This window comes from Spermophilus citellus (assembly GCF_964194105.1).
Source record: "Spermophilus citellus genome assembly, chromosome: 1".
Taxonomy (NCBI): Eukaryota; Metazoa; Chordata; class Mammalia; order Rodentia; family Sciuridae; genus Spermophilus; species Spermophilus citellus.
In genome coordinates, this window is record NC_138182.1 from 244,145,191 (window position 1) to 244,171,838 (window position 26,648).

The 26,648-nt window shown below is 33.3% G+C and overlaps 1 protein-coding gene across 2 annotated transcripts in view; it reads left to right on the top strand.

Annotated features, from left to right (window-relative positions):
• Positions 1 to 26,648, top strand: part of IL6ST (interleukin 6 cytokine family signal transducer) — a 45,048-nt gene that overhangs the window by 14,625 nt on the left and 3,775 nt on the right. The window contains exons 3-16 of one of the 2 annotated variants that reach the window (XM_081279699.1): positions 2,980 to 3,058; positions 5,952 to 6,257; positions 7,467 to 7,587; positions 10,780 to 10,946; positions 11,513 to 11,667; positions 12,848 to 13,007; positions 15,850 to 15,932; positions 16,572 to 16,782; positions 17,338 to 17,520; positions 20,279 to 20,380; positions 20,540 to 20,686; positions 21,180 to 21,320; positions 23,816 to 23,912; positions 25,823 to 25,904. In XM_081279699.1, the coding sequence (XP_081135825.1) occupies positions 2,995 to 3,058; positions 5,952 to 6,257; positions 7,467 to 7,587; positions 10,780 to 10,946; positions 11,513 to 11,667; positions 12,848 to 13,007; positions 15,850 to 15,932; positions 16,572 to 16,782; positions 17,338 to 17,520; positions 20,279 to 20,380; positions 20,540 to 20,686; positions 21,180 to 21,320; positions 23,816 to 23,912; positions 25,823 to 25,904 (2,019 nt within the window). In that variant the 5' untranslated portion in view covers positions 2,980 to 2,994. The remainder of the gene's footprint in view (positions 1 to 2,979; positions 3,059 to 5,951; positions 6,258 to 7,466; positions 7,588 to 10,779; positions 10,947 to 11,512; positions 11,668 to 12,847; positions 13,008 to 15,849; positions 15,933 to 16,571; positions 16,783 to 17,337; positions 17,521 to 20,278; positions 20,381 to 20,539; positions 20,687 to 21,179; positions 21,321 to 23,815; positions 23,913 to 25,822; positions 25,905 to 26,648) is intronic. The other variant, XM_081279700.1, reaches the window with a different exon arrangement.

Consider the following 26,648-nt stretch of genomic DNA (forward strand, 5'->3'; position numbering starts at 1 on the left):
TTTAACTGATATTGCAGTATGCTTTATATGGCTATGCACCTTATCTGGGTACAGCCATCTTTGTTTTTAATTAAGATCTAATTTACAAACAATAAATATTTAGTTTTAAGTGTACGATTTATTAAGGATCTAAATTAATTTGTGCTGTAACCTGCAAGTGTCTAATGAGGCCTTTATTTTTTAGTCTCACAACAATGTTGATAACTTTCTGGAATTTATGTTTTTGTCAATATTATATAGGTAAGAATGGTATAGAGATCGTTTTTGGTTTGTTTTTGTTTACTTTCATATGTAGTAAAGTCTAGACCTCATGAGCATACAACCCAATGAGTTCGTAACCTTGTCCAGGTCAAAATACAGAACCTGCTCCACACCCGAGAATGTTCCCTTTTGTCCTTTTCCGTACATAAAAATAGCTGCTCTTTGACCTCTATCACCAAAAGTTAAATTTTGGTTGTTTTGAACTTAATATAAGGGCAATCATGTAGGGTGTACCTTTTCAAATGTCTGGTCTATTTCATTCTGTATTATACGTGAGATTTATACATGAGATTCATACGTGCTGTGTGTACTTGCAAATAATTCTTTGTTATTGTCATTACTCAGTTACTTGAAAAAATATACCACAATGTATCTTTTTTTTTTTCTTTTTCTTTTTGGTGGTAGGGATTGAACCCAGAACCTACAGGCATATTAAGCATATGCTTTGCTATTGAGGCTAGACCCCCAATCTTTACTGATAGGGAATGTTCTTCTATATATCTTTGGAAGAATTAAGCATTGGTTTCATTTGGCTCTAAATCTTGTTTGTGTAGCTTTTGTTTGGTTATAATTGAGGTCTAATTTATAAATAGCAAAATTTACCAATTCCTGGTGTACAATTTGATAGGAAACCCATGAGTCTTTTGCATTTCTGCAGTCTTCTAAGCAAAAGCCCTGACTGCCTTTTTTTCTGAACTATCTTTTCAAGTTTATTGGAAGATAGAATTGGTGTCTCCCTGTATTGCAAAGCGGGGGGGGGGGGGGGGGGGGGCAGGTTTTCTTATAGCATTAGAAGACAGAGTTAATGTCTCCCTCCAGAGTAAATATCAAGCATGTTTCCTGCTCATTTTTTAAAGATTTGAGTTTCTTATAAGCTTGGTCTTTCTCCTGTAAGGTGCCACCTGACTCTTCACAATACCCTGTGGGAATTGGGGCTCCAATATCTGGCACATTAAAAAGTACTGCACTTTAAAAAGTACTCTGATGACTGCTGTTGTTAAGAGTAATAAAGTCTTATGTCTCTGACTTAAGAAGTCTCATCTTTTGCCAGTATCCCTGAAACTCTGGCAGGCTAACTTGTTAGCTCAAATGTAAGGTAAAAATCTCACCTCAGAACCTTTGCAGTTCTTGACACAATTCAATGAATTTTGGCCAATGTATAGCATCTTATAGCCATCACTATAATCATGACATAGAGTATTTCTATCACTCAAAAAAGTTTATTTTGTCCCTTCTCTACTTCAGTGCAGGAAACCCCTGATCTGCCACCTGTCACCTTAGTTTTGCTACTTCTAGAATTTACTATAGATAGAATTATATAGTACAGCCTTTTGTATCTGGCTTCTTTTATTCAGCATAATGCTTTTGAGCTTCATTCATACTATTGCATGTATTGCTAATTGCCACAGTCTGGCTGGGCACAATTCAGGAGCCACTTGTCAAAAGAAACTAACTTTATTTTTAGAACTACAAACACCAAACAAAACAGCTCCTCAGGAAAAAACCCTCAGAGCCCAACTGCCACCACCGGCTTTCACAAGCCTCTCACCCACACAAGCCTCACCACCTCCCACAATCCTCCTGCTCTTGAGGCCGATTGGCTGGGTTGCATGGGTGGAGCCAAAGAAGTCCCCCAATGAGCAGCTCTGTGGAGGAGTCAATCAGCTAGATGTTGCTGGGGCCGCTGTGAGCCAATCATCAGCTGGCAGTCTGAAGGGCAGGGAAACAGCCCAATGAACATCACCGCAGAGGAGCCAATCAGCTAGATGTTGCTGGGGCCACTGTGAGCCAATCATCAGCTGGCAGTCTGAAGGGCAGGGAAACAGCCCAATGAACATCACCACAGAGGAGCCAATCAGCTAGATGTTGCTGGGGCCGCTGTGAGCCAATCATCAGCTGCCAGCTGGAAGTTTGCTGGCAGCTGGAAGTTTGCTGGGGCCCCTTTGGCTGTGGCTCTCAACAGCTAATGCATTCCCATTTATTGCTGAATACTGTTCTGGGTTACTTCCAGTTTGAGACAATTATGAATAAAGCTATGAACACTTAATTATGTCTTCATGTAGACATGTATTTTAATTTTTCTAGGTACATTCTTAGAAGTAGAAATTTCAAGTCTTAGAGTGTGCTTTTAACTTGATAAAGTGGCTGCGTAATTTTTCATTCTTATCTGGGTATTTTTAATTTTCATCCCTCATTTCCAGTGAGTTTGAAAGTATCTTTCATACATTTTGTTTACTTATATTTCCTTTCCTATATACTGCCTTTCAAATATTTTTGCTTGTTTTTCTAGTAGGTGTAAGAATTTTCTAGTGATTTATAGCCATTTTTCATATATTAGGGAATATTTTTGGTCACGTTATAAATTATAAACTCTTTTTTCACTTGTTAAGTGTCTTTTAAGGTTACTAATAGTGGGTTTTGCCTTGAAGAAATTGTGTCTCTGAAGTTCTTAATCTCAGTTACTGATGTGTTAGACTTCATAAAATACAGAAACAGGATTGGTCTCTTAAGCTGAAAGTATAAATTATGTTTTTCAGTCATTTTATGTAATAACTTAAGCAGAAATAAAGAAAAATATCTTGAAGACTAGCTTTCTGCATTCTCATAAGAGTTTTACCACCAGTTAGAAAACAATTACACAATGGAAACAAAAAAAAATTGTTTTAAACTATGTGTATATAAAAATATTAAAAATAATATTAAATGTGTGTGTTACAGAAATATCTGTGCAAGATGTTGATGTTGCAGATTTGGCTAGTGAAAGCTTTGCTTATTTTCCTCACAACTGAATCTATAGGTAAGGTTAATGAAATGCCCTACATTCTATCTCCACAAATTAGGTTTATGTGTTTTTATATACTTATATAATTAAGCTTATGTTCAATAATACATTATTATGCTTATGTCTTTATTCTTTCTAGTGTTATTGAGTGTATAATGTTGCCTTAAAATGATTTAAATAAATAAAAAATATTCTTGATGATTTGTTTTATGTAAGTTCTCATTCAGTAATCATAAATGTTATTTAGTTATTTTCCAGTAACTTTAAGGTGGGGAGAGCAAAAGAAAAGGAGAAAAATATGTTAAATCTTAGCACTTCACTCTTTAATTGCCAAAAGTGTCTCTGAGTAGTGTGGTTGTATTACTATAATAAAGAGATAGCTGAAATAGTACTATTTAAATTATAGTTCATAGCCTGATGCCCATCTGAGAACTGGTCATTACTGGTCCATAGTGAGATAAATGCAGAAATAATGAACATACATTTAGAAACTCTTTTAACAATTTGGTGTAGCCATGACATCCCAGCACAGGATTAGTGAACGTAGCAAACAAAAAGTGTAGTCTGTGATGGATTGAATAAAGGAAATACTGATCTTTCATCAAGATAGTTTAAGAAAGCTTGCTTTAAATCAGAAATCAGACCCTCTCCAAATCATATCAATACAACTGCTTTGGGGACAGAAAGTTTATGTGGAAAATCTTTCTTTCTTAGAAAGGCCTTTCATTTTTTTTTTTTTTTTAACATGGTGGTGCTGAGGATTAAACCCGGGGTCTCGCACATGCTAAGCAAGCACTGTGTCACTGAGCTATACCCTCAGCTAACTTTCCTTATTGTTGAGTTTTTGTTTTGCAGTATTGGGGATTGATCCCAGTGTTACTTTACCACTTGCTGAGCTACATCATAGCCCTTTTTAGTTTTTGAGACAGGACTCTATAAGTTGCTCAGGTTGGCCTTGAATTTGTGTTCCTCCTGACTCAGCCTCCCAAGTAGCTGGGATTACAGGCAAGCACCATTACATCCAATTTAACCTTCCTTATTCTTTTTTGTTGTTTTGATGGTGCTGAGGATTGAACCCATGACCTTGTACATGTGAAGCAAGCACTCTACCAACTGAGCTGTATCCCCAGTTCATAACTTCTCTTATTCTTGAACCCAAATTTCTTTTTTGTATTTTCCCCATTAATTATTTATTTAGAATATACCTGTTTTCTCTCCCAACAGTTCAGCTTTTCAAGTATTGAAGGACCACTTTTCTGTGTCTCTAGGCCCTCTTTCCCAAACTAAACTTAGCCAGTTATCCTAGTCATTTATTTTAGGATGTGGCTTCTAATCCTGCACATGCTCATTGCCCTCCTGCTTCTTTTCTTGGTTACCTGTGTCTCATCATGTTACCACCCCAGTTCTCCATCTTAAGAGATATAGTAGTTTGACTACTCATTTAATCTGTGCCTCAAATTTTCCTGTCTATAAGATAGAGAAAATAATGATCCTTAACTCTAGGTTTGTTGTGGAGATAGGCTAGTGCCCAGCTCACAGTAAGCATTATAAAAAGGATAGTTATGGTATAATATTATAAAAATGATTGAATAAAATACACTTTATTTTAAAAAGTACCTGAAGTAGACATGGTCTAACTAGTGGCTCTGTTATATAGCAATGTTTCATGTTAAGCTAGTAATGAACAAATATTCTCAGATTATTTTCACATGAATTGTGTATGTTGTAAGGCCCTAAGTTTGATCCCCAGCACTGTTTTAAGAAAAAGAAGAAAGGAGGAAAAAACCTAAATAGATACATAGATACTTTCTCCATTGCAAATTTGTTTTATTAGTTTTAGCCTATTCTAATCTTTCAACAGAATTTTTAGTTGGTTTTTTGTTTTTGTTTTTGTTTTTTTTCTCTTGACACTAGGGATTGAACCCAGGGCCTCATGCATGGTAAGCAAGTGCTTTACCACTAAGCTATATCCCCAGCCCTTTTATTTTATTTTTATTGACACAGATCTCACTAAGTTGCCTAGGCTGACTTCAAACTTGCAATCCCTGCTTTAGCCTTCCAAGTAGTTGAGATAACAGGTGTGTGCTGCCATAGCTGGCACATTTTATTTTTTGACCCAATCTAATTTTTTGTTTTTTAGTAGGAAATCTTATCCCATTAATTTAAAACTAATAGATTTCTAACACATGTAAATAAATGTAATTTATTAAATTTCTAATACATTTATTAAGACTAATAAGAATTGCTAAAAGAAATAGGAAATTCTATTCCCTACATTTATTGTTAAAACTAATATATTTGGTCATCTAGTTCTATTCTGTTTTTGTTGCCCCCTTACTATTTCCTTTTTTTGACCACATTTTGCTACATGGATAATATGTTTCTGTCTTTCTGTACCCCATCTATACCACTCTTTCTCCCAGCAGCATTCAGAACTGGAGAAAGGAGACTACCATTGCCTATCTTCTGGAGATAGGCAGAATTAATTAAGATCTGTTCAAATCAAGGAACAGGACAGATGGTGGACAAATATGAGTCAAGCTGCAGTCAGTCAGAAAAAGCTCGGCTATTATAATATGAGCTGAAGCATGTATAAATTTTCTTAATCCGGTTTGGTAATTTGTGTATTTCTTTACAAATTTAGGTATTAAATTCAGACCACATTTTTAGTTGTGTTTCTTTTTTTTAGGGAATATTTTAGTGAAAATTCAAGGAATCACATTGAGTGACACCAGCCAGAAACCATTTTGTACCAGAAAAACTTTTTTCTTTCTTTCTTTCTTTTTTTTTAACAGTTCTGGGGACCAAACCTATGCCCTTAAACATGCTAGAAAAGCACTCTACCAGTGAACTACATCTTTTGCCCAGTTTATTTTTATGTTTTAAAAAATTTTGTTCCTTCTTTCAGGTGAACTTCTGGATCCCTGTGGTCACATCAACCCTGAATCTCCAATAATAGAACGTGGCTCTAATTTCACTGCAGTTTGTGTGCTAAAGGAAAAATGTATGGATTATTTTCATGTAAATGCTAATTACATTATCTGGAAAACAAACCATCTAACTGTTCCTAAGGAACAATATACCATCATAAACAGAACAGCAGCCAGTGTTACCTTTACAAATGTAGTTTCACCAAATCTTCAGCTTACTTGCAACATTCTTACATTCGGACAAATTGAGCAGAATGTTTATGGAATTACAGTTCTTTCAGGATGTAAGTTTTGTTTTTTGTTTTAGTCATATTTCTGATTTTGTCATGACTATTGAACTACAGTTTTAGTGTTGTCCTTTAGAATTAAATTTATGAAATGGTGTAACTTGTGGACTCAGTGACTTTTGGACATATTTAAAAAAAATAAGCATAGAAATAGGACCTACATTTTCATTAATATTCAGATTCCTAATGAATAACAGAGATTTTCTCTTGTTTCATGAAAGTCAAGCATTTTTCCAGTTTTCTAGAAAAATATTTTGGCTTGAGACCCTGACCCCCCAAAAATAGTTATTGTTGATTTTGAAGTCTGTGAATATATTCATAGTAACTTCCAGTATTCCTTAATTGCTGTGAAAATGCATGTGTAATGCAGCTCCCTGAAGGTAGTAAACAAATACTGGAGAAAGCCCTTCTTTTTTTTTTTTTTTTTTTTTTTGCATTACAATTCTTAATACACATAGTAAAGAATGTAAGCTATGCTGGGTGTGGTGGCACTTGCCTGTAATCTCAGTGGCTCTGGAGGCTGAGGTAGCTAGGCCCTAAGCAATTCAGCGAGATCCTGTTTCTAAAATAAAATATTTTTTTAAAAGGGCTGGGGATGTGACTCAGTGGTTATATGCCCCTGGCTTCAACCCATCTTACAAAAGAAAAGAATGTTAACTATGGTCCAAAAGCAGGTTACCAAATTTGCAGATCACTCCAACCATTAAAATTTCAGCATTTGTTTTTCTTCCAGTAGAGTTTGAGAAAACAGTAGGAACAGAAATATAAATGAATTATTTTGCTTCTACTTAATTGCCTGTTATTATTGATTTTTTAATCCAGTTATTAATGAAAGTTTATATATATATATATATATATATATATTTTTTTTTTTTTTTTTTTTTTTGTAGTACTAAGGTTTGAACCCAGGAACTTGTGTATGTGAGGCATTCTACCAACTGAGCTATATCCCCAGCCCATGAAAGTTGATTTTTATGTAGAAAATTAATGTGAAACAAACTAGTTAATGACAGCTATGATATAAAATATGTATTACTACCTATAATTGAGTTTTAAAGTTTTAATAGAAAGAAATTAACTTTTTAGTCACCAGTCTTTCATTATGTCCACAATTTTGTCTTGGGTTTGTTTTTCTATCTAAGGGGGTATATAAATTGGACAATGTTTGTGGATATAAAATTTTTTTAAATGATCATTTCCTTTTAGTTCCCCCAGAAAAACCTAAAAACTTGAATTGCATTGTGAATGAAGGAAGAAAAATGATGTGTCAGTGGGATCCTGGAAGGGAAACGTACTTGGAAACAAACTTCACTTTAAAATCTGAATGGTAATTTATTTTAAGTTTATCCTATGTTGGATGTATTTATTAGACATTATCACTGGAAGTTTTATTTTATCAAGCAATAATATTGAATCCAAAATTTTAAACAGTATAACTTTATTTTGGAATATCTCAAATATATATGAAAGTAGAAAGAATTTTATAATAAATTCCCATGTGTACCCATCACCCCACTTCAACAATGATAGCACTCGTGACCAATCTTACTTTACTTTTTCTACCCCATATTGTTTCCAAGAAAACAACAGACATATTCCATTCATAAATATTTCAGTACATAGCTCTAAAAGACAAGGCCTTTTAAAAAACATAACCACATACCATTGTTATACCAAAATAATTTAAAGTACTTTAAATGCTCAGTTAGTATTAATTACCTCAGCTATCTCATGTAATGTATGTGTATGTGTATATATGTGTGTTTATGTGTGTGTGTCTGTTTTATATTTGTTTCAATTGAGATCCAAATAAGCTCTATACATTGCAAATTGATATTTGTCTCTCTTAACCATAGATTCTATCTGCTTCCTGATTTTTTTCCTTATAATTCAGTTATTAAGAAAACTATTATACCTCATTGAACATATTCTCTCCTCACTAAAAAGTGCCAAGAGCTACAGATTTAATCAAATTTGGGTTTGATTATTTTTTCCCCAGAAACTATTTCATAGGAGTGATATACTTCCATGAAGAACCACTTCATAGTGTTTTATTGAAATGTTTATCTGATATTAAAATTGAGCATTGATTTCAGGTGTTATCAGCCTTATTCATTCTTTTTAAAGTTTACCATTAGGGTGTGGTTGCTTGTGTCTGTGATTCCAGCTATTCAGGAGGCTAAAACAGAAGGATCCTTAAGTTTGAGGCCAGCCTGGACAACCTAGTGATACCCTGTCTCAAAATTAAAAAAGGACTAAGGGTTTATAGCTCAGTGTGTAAAACCCTGGGTTCAATCCCTAGTACCAAAAGAAATTTTTTAAATGAAAGAAAAATTCCTTGTTGGTTTGTTTCAAACATAAAAAAGTTGAAAGAATTTTATAGTGAATACTTATACATACCCATTATCAATTAACATTTTTTGTATCTGCTTTATTACACATCTATTTATCTATATACATCCTTCTATTTGATTGATAGATATATAGATCTGTCAATTCATATTTTTTGTTAATACATTTCAAAGTATAGGCATCAGTAGTTTTCATTATTAAACATTTTAGTATATACATGATTAAATTATTTGTTTAACCATAAAAAAGTTTGAAAAATCATCTAGATTCTATAATTAACATTTTTCTGTATTTGCCTTATCTATTTATCTATGCCTCCTTCTCTCCATCTATTAATCCATCTCTTTTTGTTAACACATTTCAAAGTACAGGCATGGGTGTTTTTTAATCCTTAAACTTTTCAGTGTTTGCATGATTGAATTCAGTATTTGCTTACAGGTTTGATTTTGTTTTTTAGGTAAAATTTACATGTAGTGAAAAACACCGATCTGAAGTACATCCTTTAGTGAGTTTTGTTACACTCCCAAAAAGTTCTCTCATGCTCCTTCTCAGTCAATCCCAGTCACCACTCCACCCCATGAGGCCACTCCTTGTCTGAATTTCTTCACCATAGAGATTATTTTTGCCTGTTACCGAATGTCACATAATATGTAACAATACAGTATATACTCTTGTGAAAAATTTTTATGACTGAGTACAATGCATCTGATATTGAACCTTATTACATCCCATTACATCACTAAGTTCAAGCCTGAGAGACTTAGTGAGTCCCTGTCTCAGAATTAAAAAAAAAAAAAAATGGCTGGGAATCTAGCTTACTGGTAGAGCACTTGGCTCACATGTGCAAGGCCCTGAGTTCAAACCTCAGTATGAAAAAAAAAAAAAAGAAAATCAGAAACTGTAAATACCCACTAAAAAAATTTATCAAGTGAAGTTGTAAATGATTTTAAAGGATTCTCATGGAAGTTTGGAAAATCTTTTATATGGCAGTACAAGTTGGTGGAGAAGGATTTGCCAGTGTGCTTGCTAGAGAAGTAAAAAACAATATTGAAGGCCATTGAGATATATTAACAAATGAGGAATTAGAAGAACTTGTTCATTCCTCTACAAAGGAAAAAGATGAAGAAGAAACTGAAACAGAACCAGCAATGTAAACATTTCTGAAATTTGCTAAACTATTTTGAATTGCACAGACATTAAAGAACAAAATTATGTAATATAATCCCCAGATGGAATTAAAAGCACTTTTATGATCACCAAAGGATTACTTTCTCTAGCAACACCTTGATGAGTTAAAAAGAGATAACAATTTCCAATTATAATGTTCTTCCAAAAGGTTTCAGGGTTGGGGGTACTTCCAACTATCAAGGATCCCCAACTATTGACATCATTTGCTCCAGACATCATCATGGTTTTATTGTCTATGATCTTCTGAAAAAGATGATTCTTCTTCTGGCTTATTGTCAGGAGGACAGTAATATTCTAAGATTGCCTCACAATGCCTATATCATTCACCTTATTTTATCTTTATCAGGTGGGCATTATATCATCTCACATCATCACAAGAAAGATTAGTACCGTAAGATATTTTGAGAGTCATATTCACATAACTATATTATATTGGCTAATTTTTCTGTACTATTATTAATTTCTTCTATGCCTAATTTATAAATTAAACTTGTGTGTGTGTGTATATATATATATATATATATATATATATATATATGTATGTATATATAATGGGTAAAAACATACTGTAGATAGGAGTTAGTACTGTCTGAAGTTTCAGGCACACACTGAGGAGTCTTGAACTGTATACCCTTGTGGATGGAGCAGGACTACTTACTGTACTAGGATCACAAGGAAACTGATAATTTTTGGAGAAGGATCAATAAGAAATAGAGCATAAAATTCTAAAATACAGTATTATTTGATTAAAACTTTGAAAATAATTTTGTCTTAAGATATAGAGTTTTATAGAAAAGCAGGCTTATTTTTAAGAAAAGTTACTTGATTTTAGTTATAAACTAAAACAAGTGTAAACTTTGCTGCTGCACAATCTGTCTCATCAATTTCTTTTCAAGTAACTTTTTTCACTACTTTTTTCAAACCTAGTTTTAATGATTAATTCTTTCTTTCTTTCTTTCTTTCTTTTTTTTTAATTTAGGGCAACAGAGAAGTTTGATGATTGTAAAACAAAACCTGACACCCCCAACTCATGCCTTGTTGACTATTCTCCTGTGTATTTTGTCAACATTGAAGTCTGGGTAGAAGCAGAGAATGCCCTGGGGAACGTTACATCAGACCATATCAATTTTGATCCTATAGATAAAGGTAGTTATAAAACTGAATTTGAGAATTTTGTAGATTAAATAATGATTTATCAGTTATTTTTTCAGATTTTAATTAATGTAGAAACAAGCATTTGTTTAATTAATGTAGTGATTTTTACAAAGTCATTATATTGTCAATATTAAATATAATCATGGAAAAGAAAAGTAACCATAATCTAACCATACTAACAACTATTTTCACTTCAAATGTTATCTTTTTGTATTTGTCCCATTCTCTTAACGTTTTATACCATTGCAATCACAGTATACATGTTCCATTGTTATTCTTTTCAAACTTTTGATTTATCATAAACATTTACTTGCTTTTGATATCTGAACCTGAAAAACATAATATACTAAACTGACAAGGAAAACTAGTTTCTTTAGAAATATTTTCTTTCCATTTTATAATGTATCACAATACCATTTTCAGAGAAATTAGTTCATGTGCTAAAAATAAGTGAATCATGTAAAATAAAGAAAAATATAAAAAGAGTACATTTGATTTTCTTTTTGAAGTTGTAAAAGTAAAATGTGATCAACATCAGATTCTATTTTATTCTTTAGTGAAGCCTAATCCACCACGTAATTTATCAGTGAGCAACTCAGAGGAACTGTCCAGTATCTTAAAATTATCCTGGATCAATCCAAGTATTAAGAGTGTGATAAGACTGAAATATGACATTCAATATAGGACCAAAGATGCCTCAACTTGGAACCAGGTAAATTGAAAGTTACTGTTTATTCAAATAGTCTTTTTTGAACTCTCTAACCTAAAAGTCTCAATCATTTTTCTGAATGTCTGATTTTCTGGTTATGTGAAATATTTTGCTTAACAACTGTTGTAGGTCTTTATTTCTAACAAGAGCAAACAGGAAGACATCCAGATAGAAAAATACAGCTATGCTGTGTACAGTAACCTTTAAATGACATATGGAAGTGATGAAGGGTGACAGGAAAGAGCATTTTTGATGGTAGGTAAAAGGAACACAAGTAATAAGAAGCAAATTAAGTAGAGGAACAAAAATAAATGGATTACAAGGATTAAGGTAGAGCAGGTATTGGCATATTACAGTTTGCAAACAAAGTTCAGCCTGCCATCTGATTTTGCAAATAAAATATTATTGGAACACAGCCACACTCATTCGTTAACATACTGTCTTTTTATGCAAAAAATGGAAAGAGTCAAGCCCTTGCAACAGAGACTCTCTGGCGCTTAAGGCTGAAATAACTTACAGGCTGGGGTTGTGGCTCAGTGGTAGAACACTCGACTGACACACTTGAGGCACTGGGTTTGATGGTTTGATCCTCAGCACCACATAAAAATAAATAAGGTCAAATAATTTACTATTTATCCCTTTATAGAAAGTTTGCCAACTTCTATGGTGGGTGCTTGGGGTGGTGGTGAAGGGTCTTGGCAAAAGAGAGAAGGGATAAAAGAAAAATTAGATCATCATGTTTATTTCCCTTGCTTTCTCCACCTAAGGTTGTGCCCATCAAGGCAGCCCTCTCTATCTGATCCTCTTCTTTCAGGCTTTGGTGCCTTGCCTTTTCCCTGTGGCCTTTAGAGGTGGTAATAGCTATAAGCTCCAGAGTGTTAACTGCACTAAGAAATCCCTATACTTTTGACCATAGTTCTTTTACATAACCCTCCTTGAATTCATTCTAACTGGGGTGTACCATCTATTTCATACTGAGATCCTGAGTAGGAGGGAAAAAGAGGAAGGAGGGAGAAGGAAAGAAATTAAACCCAATAACATTTACTGATTTTGATTTGCATTTATTTCTCCTCAGAGGTTGAGTTTAATTTGTTAGTCTTACTGTTTTCTGAAATTGTATACAATTTAGTCCTAATTTGTTGGCGATTTGTTTCTGTTGTTGCTGAATTTGCTTTATTTTCAGATTCCTCCTGAAGATACAGCATCTACCCGGTCTTCATTCACTGTCCAGGACCTTAAGCCTTTTACAGAATATGTGTTTAGGGTTCGCTGTATGAAGGAAGATGGTAAGGGATTTTGGAGTGATTGGAGTGAAGATGCAAGTGGGATCACATATGAAGATAGTAAGTAAATAAATGAGGATATAAAGCTAGTAGAATTCTGTCTGTGAATCATGTCTGGTTTTAATAACAGATCTCATTGCTTCTTATTTTATGATCATTCAAAATAAAGTGTCATACTTTTTTTAAGGATATTGAGATAGATGATTTAATATGCATTATTGATAGTTTATTTTATACTTCAACTGTCATGGGAAGGTACCTTAAATGCCATCAAAAAACCTTTACTTAACTGTTGATAAGTACAGAACATTTTATTCAGAGAGAGTAGTCCAGCAATACCCCTAACTAGAGAAAAGATATTTATATTATATCTTTCATTCATTTATTTCTACCAGCACTTGATAAGTCCCTAGAAATGAAGTGATCTGGGATCTGAATTGGTTGATTTTCATTTTTCCCCCCTCATGGATAATAGAAGATGTATAGTGTAGAATACAATAGGGTGTAAAGTCTAGAGTAAGACTTCCTGCACAAAGCATTAACATTACTGAGTCTTTTGTGTGGCCATCAAGCAATAATAGATTGCTTATAGGCGTATAGATTTTTCATTTTGAATCATTTCCTATTGCAGTTTTCACTCTTTAGTTGTCAGCAACAGCAGCTATGGCTTATCTGTATCCCTTCGCTTCCAACTGTGTTAAAGGTTTAGGTCATTGTGTGAATTGAGAATGTCAAAAGTAACCTTCTCCCTTCAGAATTTACTCTCTCTGCTCTCAGAAATGCCAGGTTAGCAGTCTTGCTATTTGCTGATTTGAGAGTCCTCAGATTCCTTTGACTTGACCAGGAATTAGATTCTTAGGACCTTTATAGAGTTACATGGATCCTTTGGGGAAGTTCATGAAGCACTTCAAAGTGCAGGCAAAATTATTGTGTGGTTGGCATATGCATCTCCCTGGGGTGAGGGTGTATAATCTTAGATAAGAGATCTTTGGAGCCAAGAACATTATGAACCTTTGGACAAAGTTTTTCCTAAGCTTAAAGAATGAAGCCTCTACTTTCTCTTGATGTTAGAAAATATTTCTGGCCCATAAATTTTTCTTTATAATTTTATGTTCTTTATTTTGTTTGGGTGCCGCAGCAGACTTATGTATATGTCTATGTGAACCTCTTAGGCTGAGCCTTTTCCCCAGCTTTCCTGACCTGTTTGTTCTATTCTCTATTTTGTCATGTATCCGTATATCTTCATGGCCAGGATATCACTGCTCAGGTTTTACTCTGATTCTGACTTTACTCTGTTGAATACGGGGCTTGTAATTATACTTACCAGATTTTTGAAATATCAGATACAGGAATGTTTTTAAACCTAATTACAGTGATCCATCCTTATCTGTAGTTTCACATTCCATGGTTTCAGTTTCCCACAGTCCAAAGATACAAGATGGAAAATTCCAGAGAAACACTTAATAAGTTTAAAATAACTATTATTACTACATATTTATTGTTGTTGATCTCTTGCTGTGCCCAATTTCCAAATTAAAATCTATCATTATTATGCATGTTTGTATATATAGAAAAAACATAGCATATATGGAATTCAGTACTGTCCAGAGTTCCAGGCATCTACTGAGGTTCTTAGAATGCATTCTCTGCAGATAAGAGATGGATACTATATTGGTACTTTACACTTTTTTTTTTTTTTTTTTTTTTTTTTTTTTTTTTTTTTGGAGGTACTAAGGATTGAACCCAGGAACATTCTACCTCTGAGCTACATCCCCAGCCCTTTAACATTTTTAATTTCCAGACACGGTTTTGGTTAATTTTCCCAGGGTTGCCTTAAACTTCCAATCCTTCTGCCTCAACCTCCCAGTTGACCAGTATTACAGGCATGCACCACATGCCTGGTAGTATTTAATACTTATATTCTTCTATCTCTTTGATATCCCAACATAAAGCAATAAACTTTTGTGACATTTACTACATTTAGTTTCTTTTTATATTATGTTTATATACTTAGAGGTTTTAGTCATATTTTAGGCATATATTTGTGTATTTCTGTATGATTTTTCAATTTGATATTTAAAAATAAATAGTATCAGTTGATTTTTATCATGTATACACACACTGTTTTTTTTCATTGGTGGGGGGGGGGGCAGTGCTAGGAATCGATCCCAGTGTCTTGCCCAGTGAGCAACTCCAGGCCTGTATTTTCTTTTTTAAAAGTCATTAGTATTGACTGATTTTTTAAAAGTATTATAATTGTAAGATATGGTATTCATTAGAATGAGAAAAGATTTAGAATAAGTTAAGCAATAATGTGTTGATCATGAAGAGGCAATTATAAATGACAAAGCAGAGAGGAGAGGTTAGGCAAATCAGGAAGGCTGGGGGAAAGGCTGTCAGCACAGAGATTAACATGATTGTACATGTTATACATGTATAGAGCAGCATCTGAGCAGAATAAAGAACATGAAATTGTAAGAAATAAATAATGACATCTTTTGGTTATTGCTTAGAACACATTTTTATCTTTATAATTTTGAGGTTAGAAAAAGTTTCTTTAATCTGTAGCTAGGCTCGGTAGTATAGGCCTGTCCTGTAGTCCCAGCTACTTAGGAGACAGAGGCAAGAAGCTTACTTGAGCCCAGGAGTCCAAGGCCAGCCTGGGCAACATAGCAAGATCCTATTTCAAAAAAATAAATTAAAATTATTATCTAAATCATCAAGCTATTACCATGTCTAAAGGAAAACCCAGATATATCTTGATGGGATGGGAAAATGCTGTGAAGAGCTAGACACATCATGAGATGAAAGGGAAAGAATATTAAGAACAAAGTAAGAGAATAATTTACAGGATTTTATTATATTCAGATAAAAATATTTTAAATTTTTGTGTTTTCTTTAGGACCATCCAAAGCACCAAGTTTCTGGTATAGGATAAATCCATCCTATTCTCATGGCTATAGATCTGTACAACTTATATGGAAGGTAAAAAAAAAAAAAAATTCTATTTCTATTTTTATCTCTCTTATAAGTATATTTTAATGTTATTATTGGTGTAAGTTTTTTAATACTTAATTTTTATTCATCTTAAGATCAGCATTTGATATTTTTAACAAAGCTTTATGTAGGGATTAAGTTCATAAACTGCAAATAATATCTCATTTGTTATTTCAGCACAGTTATATGAAAGTGTAAAACCTACAAGAGGTACCCTTTTGTATACTTTATTGAATTTACCAGGGTGCCTCATAGAAAGCAATAAAGGTTTGCAGTAATCAAAATGTATTATAATAAGTTGATATGTGTACATGAGTACATCATACTAAAAAGAGTAGGGAGAAAATACCCAAGTATAAATAATATAGACCAACATAGCATAATGCAGAATTCTGTGCAGAACTGGAAGCTAACTGAAAAATGGTACTTCCCCTTGTTCAGTTGAGCTTCATTCTTTTACTCTTCATCCAGTGGATAGTGGTATTACTTTAGTACTGACTAAAAAATAAATTTACCAGTTTCTTCCAATTAAATGTTTAGAGGTTTGATATAATGGTAGAATTTGTGAATATAAAAAAGTAATTATTCAATATTTATGAAACTTTTTAAAATAATATTTTATTACAGACATTGCCTCCTTTTGAAGCCAATGGGAAAATCTTGGATTATGAAGTGACTCTTACAAGATGGAAATCACTTTTACAAAATTACACAGTTAATGACACAAAATTGACAGTAAACCTCACAAATGATCGCTATAGTGCAACTCTGACAGCCAGAAATCTAGTTGGCAAATCAGATGCTTCCATTTTAACTATCCCTGCCTCTGACTTTCAAGGTTTGTGTCTGTAAAATGGAGTCTGGATCATGGATGAAAAGAGTGGTTAGGTATAGATAAGGATCCTGTAAAAACACAAATGAATTAAGATTACCTGAGTATCAGAGATGATGGTATTTTCAAAAATCAGTCAGAAAGCAGATTTCTTTAGAATGCATGGAATGACTTCCCATCCCCATGTAACTCATTTAGACTTTTTAGCATGCTGTTCAGCTCATTTAAGCATTTTCTGATTGATTAACCTAATTTTAGAAATATTTAAGGTTTTGAGAAGTTTCTATGCATATATTGTTTATTGGTGGTTTTCAGAGAAGAAAAAAGTTGAAAGTTACTGTTACAAACTTGAATACACAAAATATTTAAAGAATTTAAGGAAAACAAGAATTTTTAAAGATCAGTTGACATGTAAGTTAAAAGAAAGCGCTTTTTATTCATGGAAATAAATGTTATGTGCTACAAAACATGATAAATTGCACTTAGAAATGACTATAAGAGATTGAAGTTTGAAATCACAAATGTTCATTCATTGTATTGACATCAAACTTTGTTTTAAAGCTACTCACCCTGTAACAAATCTGAAAGCGTTTCCCAAAGATAACATGCTTTGGGTAGAATGGACTGCTCCAAGTAAATCTGTAAAGAAATATATACTTGAATGGTGTGTACTGTCGGATAAATCACCCTGTATCCCAGACTGGCAGCAAGAAGATGGTACCGTGCATCTCACCTATTTAAGAGGTATACCTGGCTAGAAATATCTAAGCTGATATCCTTTTTCTAATGCATTTAGACAGCTTTTTCTTTTGCATATTCTTTTCTGGCTTATACGCATTGTAGTCCATTGAAAAGAACCAATTTAGCGTAACCCTACTAATTACTAAATGTGTGACTATCAACGAGTAACATTTAACCTCTCTGAACTATGGACAGAATAGGGGTAATACTGTCTTTTTGGCTTTTTATACCCAAATATCATTCTTATCACCACAAGAACACTCACAAAACCGTAAAAAAGTATAAAATAATCTAGTCTTGAGTACTGATTGGTTGTGTATCTCTGCACCTGACTTAACTCTTCATTCTTCCGATGAGAAAATAGTTCCTTATAGCCTTTGGATGACTTGCTGAACTTCTTAGAGCCATAGATTAGGGTAGTCCAACCAGAATGCAGGTTTCCTTGTACCTTTTAATTTTAACTGCTAACAGAACAGAAAATAATGTGTTTTGTTTGGGGTTTTTGATTTGTTGTTTTTGTTGTTTGTGGTGCTGGGGATTGGACCCAGGGCCTGGCGTATGCTGGGCAAGCCCTCTACCACTGAGCCACATCCCCAACTCCAAAACATAATAGTTTTGTAGCATTCCAAACAGAATTATTCTGTGTGGTGAGTAACTACTTACGCGGCTGTAATATATAATGGCTATGAAGAGAAAATAAGAACATTCAGTGAGTATGTGCTTTTTTAATAAAGAAGGGAATAATCATTACACTTAACCTGTAGATAATATCAGAGAAAAGCCCTAAGCAGAGAGAGAACCTGCCATAAATTTTTTGAGCTTTATTCATTAGGTAGGTTGTTTGGATTTTACTAACCTATTATTTAATGTACAGTTTAAATATGCCTGATTGTCTAGTTTATCAACCTTATTGAATAAAAGCAATGGTGGAACCAAGGAGAAGACAGACTGGAAATAACTAGACCTAAGAAGCTTAAAAAGCCTAGTGTAGGTTCTGGAGACATCAGGGTTTCAAGGCTCAACAGGCCTGAAATCATCACTATCACAGTAGACTTTAAAAATAGCGTATTTCTTGATAATGTGGTCTCTTCAAGAAAAGGTAAAATTACTCTGTGTAAGAAGGCAAATGTGCATATAACTTTATGAATAATAGTTAAGGAAATACAAGTTCTTGTTGAAGATAAAAGCTTCAATATCAAACACCATTTTCTTTTGTGTGTGTGTATGTTTGCATATCTTTTTAAAATTTTTATTAATTTTTTATATATTACAGTGGAATGCATTACAATTCATATTACACACACAGAGAACACTTTTTCATATCTCTGGTTGTATACAAAGTATATTCACACCAATTTGTGTCTTCATACATGTATTTTGGATAATGATGTCCATCACATTCCACCATCATTTCTAACCCCCTGTCCCTCCCCTTCCCCTCTCACCCTTCTGGCCTATCTAGAGTTCGTCTATTCCTCCCATGCTCCCCCTCCCTACCCACTATGAATCAGCCTCCTTATATCAGAGAAAAGGTCCGGCATTTGTTTTTTTGGGATTGGCTAACTTCACTTAGCATTATCTTCTCCAATTCCATCCATTTACCTGCAAATGCCATGATTTTATTTTCTTTTATTGCTAAGTAATATTCCATTGTGTATATATGCCACATTTTTCTTATAACCACAGTTTCTTTATCCATTCATCTATTGAAGAGCATCTAGGTTGGTTCCACAATTTAGCTATTGTGAATTGTGCTGCTATAATCATTGATGTGGCTGTGTCCCTGTAGTATGCTGTTTTTTAAGTCCTTTGGGTATAGACCTAGGAGAGGGATAGCTGGGTCAAATGTTGGTTCTATTCCCAGTTTTGCAAGGAATCTCCATACTGCTTTCCATATTGGCTACACCAATTTGCAGTCCCACCAGCAATGTATGAGTGCACCTTTTTCCCCACATCCTCACCAACACTTACTATTGTTTATATTCATAATCGCTGCCATTCTGACTGGAATAAGATGAAATCTTAGAGTAGATTTGATTTGCATTTCTCTAATTCCTATGATGAACATTTTTTCATATATTTGTTAATTGATTATATATCTTCTGAGAAGTGTTTATTTAGGTCTTTGGCCCATTTATTGATAGAGCTATTTGTTTTTTTGGATAAACACTATTTTCTGATGTGGATAGATAATACACTGTATAAAAAGGGAAAACTTCATTCTACATACTAAAAGAATAGATTACTTTGATAATTTGAAGAGATTATTAATAAAAGAAATCTGCATTTAAGATAACTTTTTCTTTTAAATTACAGGGGAAATTATCACTTTTTTTAATTTTTTTTTTCAACTTACCTGAGAAGCCATAACCCTTAATGCTTTCCCTTAGGTCTATTAGTGGCATCTTGCTCATTAGGCAGTTCTCAGAATTAGGTAAGATATGAGTTGTCAAACTAAGTAAGATTTAGAAGAATTTGAGGTCAGTGTTTTATAAGTCCTGAATGTAAATATAATAACTGCTTTTATTAACAATATAAGTAGTTTTATATACTGTATTGGCAATAAAAGTAATATTGACTTTTTATGAACAGTTTTACTCTTAAGTTTGAGTCCCATAAATAAAAGATAATGCTTACTTAGAAAACTGCCATTTTAAAGGAAAATGTAATGATAATGAAATTATAATGTGAAAATAGATCATAGAATTAATTTGTATTTTTCATTATCAAAAAAATGCTTAATCTGCTATTTTTACTTTAGGGAAACTAATGGAGAGCAAATGTTATTTGATAACTATTACTCCAGTTTATGCCAATGGACCAGGAAGCCCTGAATCTACAAAGGCATACCTTAAACAAGCTCGTAAGTCCACACTCACTTTCATTGAAGAATGTTGTTTAGTTTTAACAAAGACCTTTTATCATCTTTAAGTAAGGATACTTCTCATGATATTCAAATAATTTTAGTTAGTTTCTAAATTCTGTTGCTTTATAATTAGCAAATACATTTATTCTGTTATAGCACCTTCCAAAGGACCTACTGTTCGGACAAAAAAAGTGGGGAAGAATGAAGCTGTCTTAGAGTGGGACCAACTTCCTGTTGATGTTCAGAATGGATTTATCAGAAATTACACTATATTTTACAGAACCATCATTGGAAATGAAACTGGTAATAATAAAACTGTATCAGTTACTAAGAATTATATTTTTTTCTTAAGCTATTAAATACTAATTTCTCATCTTGCTGCATTATCCATCTTTTTATTGCATATATTTTATTGTTGTTTACATATATTATTTTTTAAGACACTTGAGAATATGTCATGCTTGTTCATGGCTTTATTTAAAAATTATTACATCGTGCTTAAGGAAGAATATTATGTCAGAGTTATAAAGGTTGTTTTTTGAGAAAATGTTTTTATTACTTTTAAATATTTGCACAGTAACAAATATAGGACAAAGCAAAACCATTGAATTATTTTTTAAAAATATTTATTTTTAAGTTGTAGTTGGACACAACACCTTTATTTTATTTATTTATTTTTATGTGGTGCTGAGGATCAAACCCAGGGCCTCGCATATGCTAGGCAAGTGCTGTACCACTGAGCCACAGCCCCCAAAATGTTGAATTATTGAATAAAGCTGTTTTTTATTTCTTCCAGCTGTGAATGTGGATTCTTCCCACACAGAATATACACTGTCCTCCTTGACCAGTGACACATTGTACATGGTACGGATGACAGCATACACAGATGAAGGTGGAAAGGACGGTCCAGAATTCACTTTTACTACACCAAAGTTTGGTAAGAAATGATGAATTGTTTTTTCTTATTTTATCTTGTTTTAAAATTAAACAGACTAGAAATGGGCCTACTGTGCTAAAATTTTGTTTAAAAGTACACCTTTAGCCGATAGGGGCATAGCTCTGTAGTGCACAGTGCCCTGTGTTTGATCCCCAGCACAAAATAAAACAAAATAATGTACCATTGGATTCATAAAATGAAGTGTTCATAAATTATGATTTTTATATTTATATGGTTTAGTTGTTTCTTTTAACTATAGGGAATGTTATTCCTGACCTTTTTGGTGTTACACTGTTTCTGACTGAATTCACCTATACTCTGAATCCCACAAGAACTTGCATATCCCCCTCAGTGGGTTCATCTTTTTCCACTGGATTAGTTGTTATAGTTTTTCCTCTTCTCTTCTCTTGTTCCTTCCATTTATAATCAGGTTGCTTGAAAATCTAGTGCACCTTGGAATCTCCACTAGTAGTACCTCCAGCTCAGTCACTAGAAGCAGGCTTCCCACTCCACCACTGTTCTGAAACCTCTCTGGTGTTCTCATCGAAGACCTTAGACATCATATCCAGTGCATACTTTTTAAACTTTACCTTTTTTCCATTTTATTTATTATAGCATCTATTTGGCCTTTCCATTCTTGAAACTCCCTCCTCCCCTGGTTTATCCAATCATACCTTTCTTTGTTTTTCTACTAGCACTCTCCTGAATCTCCCTCCTCTCTGGCACGTCCCTCTTATTCTTTTTCTGTTCAGCCTTTACATCATTTATTCCCCAAAACTCTGTTCTTGGCCAATTTCTTTATCTGCCTATTCATACTCCCTGTCATGAGTAAACCATCCTCTTTCCTTCTTGAATACATTTCTCTTTCTTTGTTCCAGGCCACAATCATCCAGCTCTGCCAAAACAGAAATTTAGATGTGATTACAAAAAATTTCTTTTTTCCCTCCTTGACACCAAGTGTCAAGTTCTATCAGTTATACCTAATTATTGCTGGCCCCTGTGCTTTCAGAAGCAGCAGCTTGCTCCAACTGCAATCTCCTCATTATTCTGTCCAACTTTTCACCTTGTCCTGCATTATCCTAGTGTGGATCCTCTTCTTTTCTTGTTTTTATTGTTCCTGTAGCCTTCCAAAAGAACACTTAAATGCATTCTTTCTTGTTCCAACTATTTGAATTATTATAGAAATTACCTTATTTTCTTGAATTATATTTGTGGCTCTCACCCCCCAAATGCTTCAATAAGGGGAATGATAAATAGCAATCTACATGTTCCTCATTAGTTCATTGATTGCTGAATGAGAAAATAAATGATGAGTGACTACATAAAATAAAAGGTCCTGAGCATTTCTATTAGGGCTAATAATGAATATAGTTTTGAGGATAAGGTTTGTCCTGTATTGTGACATGTTAATAGATATATAGTGAATGATACTTGAAATAAAGCATTGAAAAAAATAATAAGACTTGAAAAATATTTTCCCTAATTACAAAAGTAATGTTCATTATAGGGAATATATACAGTAAAATACAAAGGGGAAGAAAAATTATTCTTAATCCCTCATTTATAAATAATCTAACATATAACTTAGTTGAAGAAACATGGCAAAAGTTAAAAAAAATATACTGGGCTATGTGAGTAGGAGTTTAACGATAGTAGGGGGATTTTCATCTTTAAAGAAGAGTTCATGGAAAAGGCAATGCTGGAGCCTTAAGTTTAGGATGTGGACAATTGGGGAAAAAGAAGATGTCATAGAGTGGCACAAGCAAATGTCCAAGGCATGAAAACATAAAAGCCACTTTTTCTGTGCCAGTCTGCGTGCCTCGTGAGCATCTTTCCTAAAATTCTCAACTCTATATCCAGTATATTATCTTTTTGAAAATAACTTACAATTTTTACCTCAATTGTATTTTTTATTAATTTTTTTAGTTGTAGATGGACACAATACCTTTATGTAATTTATTTATATGTGATGCTGAGGATTGAATCCTCATTCGAGCCAGGCAAGTATTTTACCACTGAGCCACACCCCAGCCCTCAATTGTATTTTTATTCCTTATAAAAAAGTTAAATTTGTTGTTCAATTGTTTCATAGCTTTTGCAGTTCTACCCAGTGTTCATATTCAGATATAATTTTTCCATTTTATGGTGATAAACATTATAATATTAAGCTTTTGCTAAGATTCTGAGTGCAGATCATGATTATAATGAATGGTTAGGTTTGAAAGCTTTAACAGACCAGATACATTGTCTTTTGAGTCATTTTATTCCCCCAACCAACATGTATTTTATGCTTACTACCTGGTCATGGTACTATGTAAGGAGAAATTGTTAGGATATAATTTAACAAGGAGGGAAGGAACACTTTTAAAGTTCAAAAAGACTGAAAAATCAAGAAAGTACTTTATCTATTCAACAGGCATTGGTTGGGAGGTTGTATTATTTCCCTTTTGTGTGTGTGTCAATTATTTCTCATCACAATCTTTCCTTTTTTTTAGCGCAAGGAGAAATAGAAGCCATAGTCGTGCCTGTTTGCTTAGCATTCCTGTTGACAACTCTTCTGGGAGTATTGTTCTGCTTTAATAAGAGAGACTTGTAAGTACCTATATTCATAGTTTTGTATTTCCCCCAAGCATTATTGATCTATAATTTACATACAATAAAATTCATCCATTTAAAAAAATTTTTTTTTAGTTGTAGATGGACACAACACCTTTATTGTATTTGTTTATTTTTATGTGATGCCGGGGATCAAACCCAGTGCCTCACTCATGCTAGGCAAGTGCTCTACCACTGAGCCACAACCCCAGACCCTAAAATTCATCCATTTTTAGTTTACGGTTTGATGAAAGTTTGCAAAAGTGCACAGATGTATAACATTTCCATCACCCTAAATTTCTTCATTGTTTATACTTATCTTCCTCCCTCAATCCTTGACCTCAGGCAATTACTAATCTGTAACTATAGGTTTGCCTTATCTAGAATTTCATGTACTTGAAATCAAACAGCTTGTAGTCTTTTGTGTGTGATGTCTTTCACTTAACATTTTTGAGATTCATGTTGTTGCATTTACTTCTTTTCTCCTTTCTATGGCTGTATAGTATTCTGCAGTATGGATATGTTAAAATTTATCCATTTGTTATGGAAGTTTGGTTGTTTCTAATCTTTGGCCAACATGTATAATAATGTTGTGAACATTCATGTGCAAAACTTTGGGCATATATTTTCATTTATCTTTAATAAATAACTATAATTGGGAGTGCTGGGCTATATGGTAAGCCTATGTTTAACTTTGTAAGAAATCTGCTAGACTTTTTCAAAATGGCTACACCATCTGGCATTCCCACCAGCAGTGTTCCGTACCATCACCAACACTTGATTCTGTCAGTTTTTCATTTTAGTGGTTGTATAGTATTGTCTCATTATGGTTTAATATCCATTTCCTTGCTGACTATTAATGGATCTTCTCATATGTCACATATCTTCTTTTGTGACATGTCTGTTGGAAGTTTAAAAACTTAAGTTGATTTGTTAATATTGAGCTGCAAGAGTTCATGCTCTCATTACAAAGTTTTTACCAAATGTGTTTTGCAAATTTTTGTCCCAGGCTGTACATTGCCATTTTGTTCGCTTAACTGTGACATTAAAACAGCAGAAGTTTTTAACTGTGAAATCCATTTTGTTTCCTGCATTTTGTGTCATGTTTAAAAAATCTCTGCCTGACCCAGTGTCAAAAATGTTCTCTCCTGTGTTTTCTTCTAGAAGTTCAGTAATTTTCACTACCATGTCTACAATTTATTCCTAGTTAATTTTTGTGCACGGTGTGAGTTCAGGGTGAAGGTATATTTTTATCCCACAGATACCTAATTCTAACACCGTTTATTTTTATAAGATTATTGTTTTGCTAGTGAATTGCCTTGGCACCTTTTCTAGAAATCATTAGTCTGGACATAAAAGTTTATATCTATTTCTGGGCCCTCAGTTCTGTTACATTTCACTCTGTGTCTATTCTCATGCCAGTACCACACTGTCTTGTCTTTTTTGTAAAAAAAAAAAAAAAAAAAAAAAAAAAAGAGAGAGAGAGAGAGAGAAAGAAAATCGATCATATTTTGTATCAGTGAATACTGATAATTGGAAATTATACATTTTTTGCTTTTAATTTTATTTTGGCTAAATTAAATTTTTAAGTGATTTTATTGCAGGATATCAGAGACTTTAAATTGAATACTGATTGAGTTTAGCCTTATTACTGTTTTTCATTGTGAATACATTAAGGTCCGTATATATTTTAACAGTATTTATCCATAAATATTTTAACAGTATATTTATATTTGTCACAAAAAAATAATTTGTTTAGCATTGGGGTAAAGTGTAGGTATGTTTTGTTCTTTAGTTAATTGATTTGCTTCTTAATAGTTTTAGATGACCAGTTCAGAAAGAAAGAGAATATTAGTTGTTTATTACATGTGGTTCTACATATGCCTTTTTTTTTTCTCTGTCTTCAGAATTAAAAAACACATCTGGCCTAATGTTCCAGATCCTTCAAAGAGTCATATTGCCCAGTGGTCACCTCATACCCCTCCAAGGGTAAGATAAAATGCATCTGATTTGTTTATAATGCAGAGATATATTAGGATACATTTATAGAGTTTAACCAAAAGATAATCAGGCTGAATCAAAAAAGTAAATGTGTCAGGTGCAGTAGCATGCACCTATAATTAGCTGCTCAGAAGACTGAGGCAGTAGGATCACAAGTTTGAGGCTAACCTTGTCCTTGTCTAAAAATAAAACACAAAAAGGGCTGGTAATGTGATAGAGTGCCCCCTGAATTCAATCCCCAGTATAGGAAAAAAAAAAAAGTAAATGAAAATAATATAGTATGTAGATGAATGTTACAGTCAAAATTTTAAATAACAACTGCTTTCTGGGGTTCATTTCATAGCATATTTGATATTCCTTATTCTGTTCTGTTCAATAAACATTACAAATATTTGATTAAACTTGCAAGCTGAAAACTTGAAGTGCTAAAACTGCCAATGTGAGAGAAACTGTTATGTGAGCATTCAAGATTGGATTTGATATTTAAATCTGGTTTACCAATCTACTGTTTTAATACTGATGAAATGATTTCTACACTAAATTCTTCAAACTAAAAATATGTCCTAGGTGCTGGGACTGTGGCTCAATGGAGGTGCACTTGCCCAGCATATGTGAGGCACTGGGTTCGATTCTCAGCACCACATAAAAATAAATAAAATAAAGGTCTGTCAATGACTAAAAAAAAAAAAAATTTTTTAAAGTCCTAAAGGGCAAGTTGTTTGTATTTATTAT